The sequence below is a fragment of the Mesoplodon bidens genome (genome assembly GCF_964165515.1).
Source record: "Mesoplodon bidens genome assembly, chromosome: 2".
Classification (NCBI taxonomy): Eukaryota; Metazoa; Chordata; class Mammalia; order Artiodactyla; family Ziphiidae; genus Mesoplodon; species Mesoplodon bidens.
The window spans coordinates 48761640-48774827 of NC_138177.1; the positions used below are offsets into that span (position 1 = coordinate 48761640).

The window sequence follows — 13188 nt, forward strand, 5'->3', positions numbered from 1 at the left end:
CTGAATTCTCTTAACTTTTGCTTATCTGTAAAGGTTTTAATTTCTCCATCGAATCTGAATGAGATCCTTGCTGGGTAGAGTAATCTTGGTTGTAGGTTTTTCCCTTTCATCACTTTAAATATGTCCTGCCACTCCCTTCTGGCTTGCAGAGTTTCTGCTGAAAACTCAGCTGTTAACCTTACGGGGATTCCCTTGTATGTTATTTGTTGCTTTTCGCTTGCTGCCTTTAATATTTTGTTTTGTATTTAATTTTTGATAGTTTGATTAATATGTGTCTCGGCATGTTTCTCTTTGGGTTTATCCTGTATGGTACTCTCTGTGCTTCCTCAACTTGACTGACTATTTCCTTCCCTATGTTAGGGAAGTTTTTGACTATAGTGTCTTCAAATATTTTCTCAGACCCTTTCTTTTTCTCTTCTTCTTCTGGACCACTATAATTCGAATGTTGGGGTGTTTAATGTTGTCCCAGAGATCTCTGAGACTGTCCTCAATTCTTTTCATTCCTTTTTCTTTATTCTGCTCCCTGGCAGTTATTTCCACCATTTTATCTTCCAGGTCACTTATCCATTCTTCTGCCTCAGTTATTCTGCTATTGATTCTTTCTAGAGTATCTTTAATTTCAGTAATTGTGTTGTTCATCACTGTTTGTTTCCTCTTTAGTTCTTCTAGATCCTTGTTAAATGTTTCTTGTATTTTCTCCATTCTTTTTCCTAGATCTTTGATCATCTTTACTATGATTACTCTGAATTCTTTTTCAGGTAGGTTGCCTATTTCCTCTTCATTTATTTAGTCTTGTAGGTTTTTACCTTGCTCCTTCGTCTGTAACATATTTTTTTGTCATTTCTTTTTTTTTTGTTTTTTTTTTTTTGATGGGTGGTGCTGTATTCCTATCTTACTGGTTGTTTGGCCTGAGGCATCCAGCACTGGAGTTTGCAGGCAACTGGATAGAGCTACGTCTTGGTGCTGAGATGAGGACCTCTGGGAGGAATTGGAGCTCCCACCACAGGAGCTCAGGGCTGACCTTCCGGCCTGGGAACCAAGATCCTGCAAGCCTTGTAGCACAGTAAAAAAAAAGAAAAAAAAAAAAAAAAAAGAAAGAAAGAAAGAAAGAAAAAAAGGAGTGGTACAATATCAAAGAATAAAAAACAAAATTAAATTAGAAAGATAAAGTATATATTAGGAAAAATAAAACTATAATTGAAACAACTGCAACAAGGTAAAATAAAACCACAACAGAAAAAAAAAAAGAAAAAGAAAAAAAGGGGGGTGGTGGAACAAGCCAAAAGGAGGGAACAATAACAAAGTATAAAGAATAAAATAAAATTAGAAAAATAAACATTTATTAGGAAAAATAAAAATATAAAAGAATCAACAACAATGAATCAACAAGGTAAAACAGAACCCCAATCTAAAAGGAAAAAAAAACAGCCTTGGCTATGGTGGTGGAGTTTAGGCGGGGGTGGAATTTAGGCAGGGGTGGGGTTTATGGTGGGGCAGGACCTAGGCATGTGGGGGGTGACGTTTGAGCATGGGGCGGGGCCTAGGCTGGGCAACGTTCAAGCGTGGGGCGGTGCTTCTGCTTAGTACCTGCGGCAGAAGGGGAGAGGCAGCACGACAAAAGGAGGGCGTCTGGAGTGAGGAGTTCTGGAGTTTGGAGGTAGGACCTTGAGTGAGGGTGTGTCAGTGGGGTTGAGGTCCAGTGCGTTGGGGGTCTCCAAGTTGTAGAGGTAGGGCCCTGGGTGCGGGTGTAGGGGCAGGGCTTAGGTTCTGAGCGGCAAGAGGGAGGCTCTGAGGGCAGGGGAATAGGCCTGGGAGGCCAACAGGCTCCCCAGTGCCTAAGTCGACAGGGAAAGCGCTGGCCACGTTCCCTTCCATTCCGTCGTGCCTCTCCCCAACCATCTCCCCCAGGGTCTCCCCCGTCGCCACTGGACCCCTAACCGTGGGGGGGTCCCACTTGGTGTCAGAACACCTCCCCATCCTCAACCACCCCTCAGGGGTGCTGGTCCTGGACGTCCGGCCTTTACTTTTGCTCCCCCTTCCCCCCCTCCCACGTGCATCTGGAGGGGGCCTTGGTGGGCAGAGGATCAGGTCTGTGATCTCAGCAGAGGTTCCTGGGGGCCCAAATGGGCAGGGGAAACCTGGCCATGCTCCCTGTTGATTCTCTGCCCTCCCAGCTGTTCCCCAATTTTCCCCTTAGGGCGTGGGATCCCTTGCCCTCCTCCAGCTGCCCCTCAGGGGCGCCAGTCCCGTCCTGCCTCCACTTCTCCTCCCCCTTCACTCCCCCCACGCCCCACGTCCTACCTGGTGGCTGGGGGTTCCTCCTGTCCCCTTAGGTGTCCGTGGTCCCCCACCAGTGCCTGGTAGATACCCTAGTTGTGAAGAGACACAAATTCTGTGTCCTCCTAGTACGCCATCTTGGATAGTGTATATTTTTGTTGCTTTGACCCTTAGAACCATAGTGGTGTATCATATACCCCAAAAATAAACAGACAACTAAAACCAGCTAGGATGTGGAGAGAACCCAAATGGAATAAAAATACTAACAAATGAATCTATTGTAAAGCAATAACATAACTACACTAAAAAGGATGGGAGGAAAAGAACTAAGATGAATTCTGGGAAACAGCATCTTGATGGGATACTATAAGCCTAAAGACAAAAAGAACTATAGAAAATATCACCATTAGGTAAACACTAGTAATTGTAGCAGACAAGTTCCTTTAATGAGTGCTAAAATTAGTGGGCAGAAGTTTGAGAAGAAACAGAGTTTGCATAGTCTCAAAATATCTCCCACAAGATATTTATTAGCTATAAAGGAAAAGATAGTAATTTTACAGTGAGAAACCCAGTGTAAACCACCTTAAGTGATAAATGTCAATATCACCAGTAATAAGATACATAACATCATGAACCTGTGATATAATTCACTGAGGACACACATCATACCTGTAATATTCAGTCTAGCTGTTCTAAAACATCAGACACTCAAATTGAGGGACATTTGACAAAATAACTCACTAGTATTCTTCAAAAAAGTCAGACATGAAAGACAAGGAAAGACTAAGGAGCTTTTACAGACTGCAACAAGACTAAGGAGAAATAACTAAATGCAATGTGGGATCCTGGACAGGATCCTAGAAAAAGAAAAAGCCATTAGTAGAAAAACTGGTAAAATTCAAAAAAGGCCTTTAGTTGGGCTTCCCTGGTGGCGCAGTGGTTGAGAGTCCGCCTACCAATGCGGGGGACACGGTTCGTGCCCCGGTCTGGGAAGATCCCACATGCCGTGGAGCGGCTGGGCCCGTGAGCCATGGCCGCTGAGCCTGTGCGTCCGGAGCCTGTGCTCTGCAACGGGAGATGCCACAACAGTGAGAGGCCCGCGTACCGCAAAACAAACAAACAAACAAACAAAAGGCCTTTAGTTAGTAGTATTGCACCAATGTTAATTTTTTGGGTTCTGGTAACTGTACTGTAGTTATGTAAGATGGTGACATTAGGGGAAGTTGGAGGAGAGATATATGGAAACTCTTAAGCCTATCTTTGCAACTTTTCTGTAAGTCTAAAATTAATTCAAGATAAAAAGTTAAAAAGAAAAAGGACAGGGACTACCCTGGCCGTCCAGTGGTTAAGACTCACGCTTCCACTGCAGGGGACACGGGTTTGACCCCTGGTCGGGGAACTAAGATCCCACGTGCTAGGCAGCACGGCCAAAAAAAGAAAAAAAAAGAAAGAAAAAGGACATTATCTTCTCCTTCAACTCTTCTCATGAAGGTGGTTAAGCCAAATCAAATTGTGCACAACCTTCCAGAAGATCATTGCCTAACAATAAAAGGAAAGGGCGAAAGACTTTTAAAAATACAACTAACTTACATTCAAGCAATTCCACATAAAGTTACTGGATCTGAAGAGGCGATAAGGAACTAGAAAAATGGTGGAAAACATAAGTCAATCTAAAGTTATGATCTCCAAAAAACAGGAAACACTGGTTCTAGTTCCAACATATGGAGTCTAGAAACTCCTCTTGGAGGCTCTTCCTCCAGGACCAGAGCGTGGAGCAGCTTCAGGGCATGAGACTTGTGCAGTCACATAGGACCCCACACTTAGAAGGGCCCCACACTTGGTTTAATGTCCTGCTGTTGCCATCTTGAAAGTCTTAATTTTTGAACAAGGGAGCCCTGCATTTTCATTTTGCACAGGGCCCCACAAGTTACACAGCTAGTCCAGTTTGCCTTTACTCGTCAACCACAAGTTTGCAGAAAGAGAACCCCATGCACGTGGTGCACCCTGTCCCCCCGCCACAGTTGATTGCTCTATGGGTAAGATCCTGATCCGAACTGAACCCAATTAGACTCCTTTCGTAAGAATTTGAAGTAGGAACTAATTGGCCTCCATAGTACATCTATTGACGAGAATAGATGTGTATTACAGGGCCATTGGCTCCTAAACCATGGTAGTTGGCTGCAGATTGAATAATAAAGGAGAGGTTCAGAAACAAGTCAACGATAATGCTCTCTGCATCCAACTTGTTTCCAGAACATGTTGCATTAAATTCCTCTCATTCTGTTAAATAGCCTTGGACCTTTATAAAAGACAACCTTTTTTTTTGGCCATGTGGCATGTGGGATCTTAGTTCCCCGACCAGGGATTAAACCCGCGTACCCTGCATTGGAAGCACGGAGTCTTAACCACTGGGCCACCAGGAAAGTCCCAAAGACAACCCTTTTGCTTTTGCTATCCCAAAACATTTTTGTTGATTACAAGGGTCCTAACTAATTCCACTCCTTAACAACAGAGAATGTTCAAACCCCATTTGTGTTGGAAGGGGTTAGGGAAGGAAGTATCATTTTAAACTGAAAAGACTTACAAAACTATTTCTAAAACCAAACCCAGCCATTCAGAATCACTTTGATAAAGAAAATCCACAGTTGCTCCTCTTCAAAAACAGGAAAACATTGCATAAAGGAAAAAGCAACAAAGAAAAACCATATGAAAATAACAGGTTGGTTTCTTCTCAATTCTCTGACTTTTCCAATTCTAATTATTTTGATCATCTTTTGTGGACTGGATGCTAATATTCTTGATGAAGTTCAAATTAAAGCCCTTTAAGAACATTAGACAAAAACCTGATGGGATTTTCAATGCAGTTTTTTCCCCCCCCCGTTTACCCTCTCTACCCACTAGTCCAGCAGAGCCTTTTTTTTTTTTAAGGGAAGTTAGATAACTTGTTATAGAAGTCAGAGTTCAAGCTATGGGTGCTTCCAAAAAGAGAACAACTGTTCTGTTTGGCGATAAATCTTTATAGGAGGAAGAAGAAAAGTTTATTCCCCAATATCTCCACCCTCAGTGTTCTGTAAATGGAATCTGAAGTCCACCTCATGCCAGGCCAGAACCCAGTTTCTTTTTAAGTCATAAGTGAACATCTTTATTAATTTTAAATACACTTTTTAAAAAGTGTATTAAAAATTTTTTAGGTTTTTTTAGGTCCACAGCAATATTGAACAAAAGGTACAGGAATTTCCCACATACCCCCCTGCCCCCACACAGGCATAGCCTCCTCCATTATCAACATCCCCACCAGAGTGGTACTTTTGTTACAATTGGTAAACATACAGTGACACATCATTATCACTCAAAGTCCATAGTTTACCTTAGGGTTCACTCCTGTGTTGTATATTCTATGGATTTTGACAAATATATAATGTCATGTATCCATCATTATAGTATCAGAATAGCTTCATTGCTTTAAAAATCCTCTGTGCTCCATTCATCCTGCCCTTCCCCCAACCCCTGGCAAACACTGATCTTTGCACTGTCTCCACTGTTTTGCCTTTTCCAGAATGTCATAAAGTTGGAATCATACAGTGAGTAGTCTCTTCACGTTGGCTTCTTTTACCTAGTAATATGTGTTTAGGTTCCCTCCATGTCTTTTCATGGCTTGATAGCTCATTTCATTTTAGCGCTAAATAGTATTCCATTGTTTGGATGTACCAGACAATGTTTATTTATCCACTCACCTACTAAAGGACGTCTTGGTTGCTTCCAAGTTTTGGCAATTGTCAATGAATCTTCTATAAACATCTGTGTGGAGGTTTTTGTGTGAACATAAGTTCTCAGTTCCTTTGGATAAATACCAAGGAGCATGATTACTGGTCTGTACCCTAAGAATATGTTTAGTTTTGTAAGAAACCACCAAACTGTCTTCCAAAGTGACTGGGACTGCACTGGGACTTCCCTGGTTGCCCAGTGGTTAAGACTTCACGCTCCCAATGTAGGGGGCCTGGGTTCAATCCCTGGTCAGGGAACTAGATTCCACATGCATGCTGCAACTAAGAAGTCCACATGCCACAACTAAAGACCCCACATGCCGCAACGAAGATCTGGCACAGCCTAAATAAATAAATAATAAATATTTTTAAAAACCCAAAAAACAAATGACTGTACCATTTTGCATTCCCACCAGCAATGGATGAGAGTTCCTGTTGCTTCATATCCTCATCAGCATTTGGTGGTGTCAATTTTCTGGTGTGTAGTGGTATCTCTTATTGTTTTAATTTGCATTTCCCTGATGACATATGATGTGGTGCATCTTTTCATATGCTTATCTGCCATCTGTATATCTTTGGTGAGGTGTCTGTTCAGATCTTTTGCCCATTTTAAAAAATATTTTTTAAATTTATTATTTTGTTTTATTATTTATTTTGGCTGCACCGTGTCTTAGTCGTGGCACACGGGATCTTCTTTTAGTTGCGGCACGCAGACTTCTTAGTTGTGGCATGCGGGATCTTTTTTTAGTTGCGGCATGCGGGCTTCCCAGTAGCGGCATGAGTGTGGAATCTAGTTCCCTGAGGAGGGATCGAACGTGGGCCCCTGCATTGGGAGCACAGAGTCTTACCCACTGGTCCACCAGGGAAATCCCTTGCCCATTTTTTACTCAGGTTGAGTTTTAAGAGTTCTTTTCTTTTTTTCATGGATCATGGCTTTGGTGTTGTATCTAAAAGTCATCACCATATCCAAGGTCATCTAAATTTTCTCCTAGGAAAATGTTATATTCTGGGAATTTTATAATTTTTGCATTTTACATTTAGTTCTGTGATCCAGTTTGAGTTAACTTTTGTGAGGGTATAAGGTCTGAGTTTAAATTCATTTTTTTGCATGTGGATGTCCAGCTGTTCCAGTACCATTTGTTGAAAAGACTATCTTTTCTCCATTGTATTGCCTTTGCTCCTTTTCGGAGATCAGTTGACAATATTCATGTGGGTCTATTTATCTGTTCTTTCACTAGTATCGCACTGTCCTGATTAGTGTACATTTATAGTAAGTCTTGAAGTCAGGTAGTGTCAATCCTCTGACTTGATTCTTTTCCTTCAGTGTTGTGTTGGTTGTTCTGGGTCTTTTGCCTCTCCATATAAACTTTAGAATCAATTTGTCCATATCCACAAAATAACTTGCAGTTGATTGAATCCACAGATACAGAACCCGTGGATACAGAGGATCGATTATGGGACTTGTGCAACCGAGGGTTTTTGTGCCCGTGGCAAGTCCTAGGACCAATACCCCATGGATACTGGGGGATGTCTGTACATTAATTGATTTTCAAATGTTGAGCCAGCCTTGAATATGTGGGATAAATCCCACTAAATCATGGTATAATTCTATAATTAATTAATTAATTAATTAATTAATTCTTTATAGACATTGTTGGTGCTAATATTTTGTTGACAATTTTTGCATCTATGTTCATGAGAAATATTGATCCGTTGTCTTCTTTTCTTGTAATGTCTTTGTCTGGTTTTGGTATTAGGGAAATGCCCTGGTAGAATAAGTTGGGAAGCAGTCCCTCTGCTTCTGTCTCCTGGAAAAGATTGTAGAAAAATGATATAATTTCTTCCTTAAATGTTTAGCAGAATTCACCAGTGAACCAGTATGAGCGTGGTGCTTGCTATTTTGAAAGGTTATTAATTATTGATTCAATTTCTTTAATAGACACAGACCTATTCAGATTATCTGTTTCTTCTTGTGTGAGTTTTGGCAAAGTGTGTATTTCAAGGAATTGGTCCATTTCATCAAGGTTATCAGATTTGTGGGCATAGAGGTATTCATAATATTCCTTTATTATCCTTTTAATGTCTATGTGATCAGTAATCATGTCCCCTCTTTCATTTCTGATATTAGTAATTTGTGTCTTCTCTCTTCTTTTCTTAGTTAGCCTAGCTAGAAGCTTATCACTTTTTTTTTTTTTTTTGCGGCACACGGGCCTCTCACTGTTGTGGCATCTCCCGTTGCGGAGCACAGGCTCCGGACGCGCAGGCTCAGCGGCCATGGCTCACGGGCCCAGCCGCTCCACGGCATGTGGGATCTTCCCGGACCGGGCACGAACCCGTGTCCCCTGCATCGGCAGGCGGACTCTCAACCACTGCGTAACCAGGGAAGCCCGGAATATGAACTTTTTATCAGTTATATATTGCAATTATTCTCTCTAAACGAGTGATTAGTCTTAATTTTGGTTTTGCTGTCTTTGGCTCTTATATATGTTCTTTATATAATTTCTATCATTTTTTTTCCTTATGGCTTCTGGGTTCCTGATCATATTCAAGAAAGTTCTTCCTGCCCCCCCCCCGCAGCTATAAGTGAACATAGTTACATGCATTTTCTCCTAGAGGCAGCACAGTACAGTGGTCCTCTGTAGAAGCAGAGGTTCTGGTGCCAGACTCCTTAGTTTCACATCCCAGTTCTGGCACATATCAGCTGCATGACCCTTAATCCCTCTGTGCCTTAGTTTTCTCATCGGTAATATGGGGTTGTGGTGAGGATTAAGTCAGTGAGTACAGGTAAAGCATTTAGAATAGTGCCGAGCATATGGTAAATAATGTGTGTGCTATTATCTAGTTTCTTTACAGCCTTTTTTTCACATTTAGATCTTTGGTATACATTTTTTTGCATGATGATTTGAGTCTATTTTTTTCTCAGATGGATAGCCAGTTTTGTTAAATAGTCTATTTTCCCACTGATTTGAAATGCTACCTTTAGAACATGCTAAGGAACAGCCCATCCCTAGAAGTGCCCTAAGAGGTCTCAACCAGTACCTGCGATAACTACACTTGAAAGCAGGCTATTCAATTAGCACTTTGTGGACTCCTTGGGGACCTATTAAAGACAGACATTCTGAAGTTGAATTTAATAATGTTCAGCAACTAGGCCTCTCCCCTCTGAGCCCCACCCAAACAGGGGTTTGGAAGGCCAGGAAGGCCACCCCAGTTGCTGTGCTTAAAGAACAAGGCTGCTGAGGACTGTGTTCTTGAAAAAGCATACCCAATCTAGAAATGTATATACCACAAACTATTTTCTCCAAAATAATAATGATGAGGAAGAGAACTCAGTCATTCTGAGCTTTGTAGTAGGAGAATATACGGGAAATATATGGGATATACGAGAATATACGGGAAATATACGGGATATACGAGAATATACGGGAAATACGAGAATATGTGGTATATGCCTAAAGATGGCATATATTTAGGTGTGAAGGATGGCTGGAGTTAGTGGAGAGTTTCACAAGTGTAACAGGCTTATCTACATTAGATGACTATTGTGTAGGGGAGGCTGAGAACCAGAGATTCAACTTTAGCTCTTTCTTTAGGACCTAATCACAGACACATCAACTGTTGAAGGCGTGCTGCCATCTCCTGGCCAAACTTGTGTTGCAGTCAGATCACAAGCAGTTACAGCAAAGGGCGAAGCAGCTATGAATCCAAAACAAAGGCGCACACCCTCTGGCAGAAGGCGTGCTTCGTGCTGACGGACAGTCCCTGGTGGCTACAGATAGTGCTGCTCTGCTGGTAGAGGCCTACGATGGAGTTCATCAGGCACTGCCGAGCAAGCACATCTGAAGAACAGGCTGAGCCTAAAAAGAAAATTCAAATATTCCAAATGCAGATAGGCCCATATATGGATTCCATGCCCCAGTTCTCTCACAGTGTAATGAAGAGTAGATAGGCTTGTGCACAAGTTCAGAATGTTGCAAGTTCGTGCTGAAAAGAGGCTGGCGGAAAGGGTGTGAACCCAGGAGGGGCTCTGAAAAATATATTGCTATCCCTCCACTTTGCCCCCTTCTTCTTCGCTCTCCTACCTCCCATTCCCGGGCCCTACCCTCTGGTAGTGGTCAAGTGCCCAGAGACTGAGAGCAATCCATGGGGGAGAGTAACATGTTCCATCAGTCTCCAAGGCAAACGGAAAGACCTCTAGGGTCCCAGTGGAAATGGAATGGAATAGAGAGCATTCTGTAGACACAGTGAGGTTAAGGGAAAACAAAAGCCAAACAGATATAAACCTAAAACGTTAATGTGATCTTTATTATACAGCACATCTGGTGTCTGTGCACCCCAGAAGTATACACAGTACTCTATAAAACCAAACCCAGCCATTCAAAATTACACTAAATGAAGACTTAACCCATAGTTGCATCTCTTAAAAATATACACAATTAACACTGTCCTGCTGTAACAATATCATGGAAAGAGACAGGTAGCACAGGGAGGGAGAGAGGGTAAGAACTGAAGTTTGTGCCAAAGTAATTTTCTCTTGTTATTGCACTTTTATTCTACACACTTAGTATATTACACTTTTATTTAACACTGTAATAATAAACATTAGTCCTTTGAAACAAACAAAAACGTTACATAAAGACAAAAGACAACAAGCTGTCCAGACCAATTTCCTTTCCAACCCTCTGAGTAAGGTGTCTCCCCAGTGTCAGGTGTTCACACACAGTCTCTTCAGTCAGCTCTGTGGACTGGATGTTAACAAAGCAGATAAAGTTTTTAAAAAAAACCCTTTTCAGAACAGTAGTGTACTTAAAACCCCCAAGGGAGTTTGCCACACAGGTTTCTCAAGGTGACTCCCTCCTAACCCACTTAAACATCACACTAGCCCTAACCCACCCCACCCCCATATTTAGAAGGATAAACCTTCTTTTTTTTTTCTTTTAAAGAAAAAGTGGGTTATTTGAACCAGCAAATCCAAAAATCAAGCTTTGAAAACTCAAAGAAAGCAACTACCCTTTCGGCAATGGACTCTTCGAGGGCCATTTATTCCACTCTGATGCAGTATGAACTTAGGAGGTTCCCTGATTAGTCAGATGGAATACCACGCACGCCTTCTCTCCAAAGCAAGGCCAGAGGGAGTCTATTCCCCAAAGTGCTGTTATAATCACCAATCCCTTTTGGCTTCTCAGTGCTAAATAATAAGCCAAAAAATAAAGTGTCCTTCAGTGCAGTTATCACTTTGCAGCCCTGCTACCCCAAACCACTTTGCTGATCAGGAAAATACTTTGTCAACCCCTCTTTGGCAGCTCAAGTGAAAATACAAAAAAATGCATTGGAGAGCTGACAGGTACTACTTGAGAGTTCTACCAGTCCCCTGTTTCTATCCGTGGTAGTAATATATCCCTCCCTTCACTCTTTCCTTGAATTTTAGTGTTAAAAATTAGGAGAAGCTGCTGCCTAGGCTCTGTCCCCTTGAAACTGATGGAGTCACAAATGACTTCTTTGGTCTGAGAAGAACCAGCACAGTCCTCCCCAGAGAAGTGAAAGGCTTTTGCTCAATCAATGAGCCACTCGCTGCAGAGGATCCAGGGAACTAGGGCATGCCTGTGGAAACCTCACCCCGACGTGCATTCCTCAACGCCCCCAGACTGACCTTGCCGCTGGCTCCCTAGGCACTAAGGCAGCTACTCTGGAGCCCCAGGCTCCACCGCGTCTTCTGATTGCTCTGCAGGAAGGTCCGTCACTCAATTCTGAAGCAACAGAAGCGACCAGACCTCAAGCACATTAAAAATGGCCAGGTAATCATTTTCAGGCTGGGGTAAATGGCCCTAATTAAGTTGGTAAGAAGGATGGAACACAGTAGGGGTAACTCTTTCATCCCATCCTTCTTCCTCCCCCTGCCACAATCTCACCTCACCACGTGGGAGCACAGACAACCAGAGCTAGGAGGTAAAATCTTCAGGACTTTGGCCTTGTTGAGCCCTCTACAGCCCAAGTGCTGCCAGGCCTCTTTGAATATCTAGTGTCTTCCCAAGTAATATACAATACAGTACATTTCATGGCATTGCATCACTTAAATAATGGATGCCAAGCAACAAAAAAACCCAAATTAGCAGACACTGTTATTCAACAAAAGCAAAGTATACACACGTGTTATACATACGTATTCCTGTACTCAGCCTGCTGAGTGTTTAAATAACACTTCCAAATATCTACATGTGGACTCTGGCTGGCCTGCACCTTTTCTCAGAATACTTTTTTTAAAATGAACTGCAACCACTCCTCATCTCCTTACTAAGCATTAGCCCCTCCCTTGCTTCCCCCTACTCAGGCGAAATATGTAGGCAATCTGCTAGAAAACTGGTGTCTGAGAGCAGACTAAGCCACAGGGGATAAACTGAAAAGGGACTCTGGGTGGAGAAAAACCTAACCTCCCATGTGTAAATGGAGCTATGAACTAAGACTTCCAAAGAATGTTAGGAATGTGGGCTCCACAATGGGAGCACAGAGTCCTGATTACGGCTGGAGTTAAAAGACAGTCTGGAAAAGGGAACCAGGTAAGACTTTTCTTGAAATTTCATACAGAAGAGATTTATACTGACTTTTTGGCTAAAGAAACAGCTGGGGCATCAGTGAACTGTTGGACATGCTCACAGCCATCCAACTCTTCCCTATCCAGGAGTCATCTCTGCCTGGGAAGGTCTCAAGTTGCCCAGCAAGCATCAGTCCCCTTGGGAGCTCTCTGTAATGAATGTCAAATTCTTCCCATAGTCAAAAGGTGAGGGGAAGGAAAGAAATAAAGAGTGAAAGAGAAAGGTCTCTGCTTTCAAGTCGAATCATCAAGTCCTCTGTTTGGCCTCTCAGAATGTGACTTGCATAGCCGGTCCATGATGCCCTGGAGCATGGGCTGGACAATGCCCAAGAGAGGTCTCTGAGAGGGGTCGCCATCCCAGCAGGCTTCCATCAACTGCCAGCACTCCTCATCAAACACAGGAAGGCGTTCTGGACGGGCCCCTAGAGAAAGGAGCATGCAAATAAGACCAGAGGCAGCGAGAAGGGAACCAACACAATGAAGAGGCATGATCAGCTCACAGGCTGACTACCCAGTTGGGGCTCAGGATGCTAAACAATGCAGTGAGCTTTGGCTTCA

General features: G+C 42.6%; 1 protein-coding gene across 2 annotated transcripts in view; it reads right to left on the reverse strand.

Annotated features, from left to right (window-relative positions):
• Positions 1 to 10319: 10319 nt before the first annotated feature.
• Positions 10320 to 13188, reverse strand: part of DSTYK (dual serine/threonine and tyrosine protein kinase) — a 57344-nt gene continuing 54475 nt past the window's right edge. For both annotated transcript variants that reach the window (XM_081225880.1, XM_081225879.1), the window contains exon 13: positions 10320 to 13052. In XM_081225880.1, the coding sequence (XP_081082006.1) occupies positions 12865 to 13052 (188 nt within the window). In that variant the 3' untranslated portion in view covers positions 10320 to 12864. The remainder of the gene's footprint in view (positions 13053 to 13188) is intronic.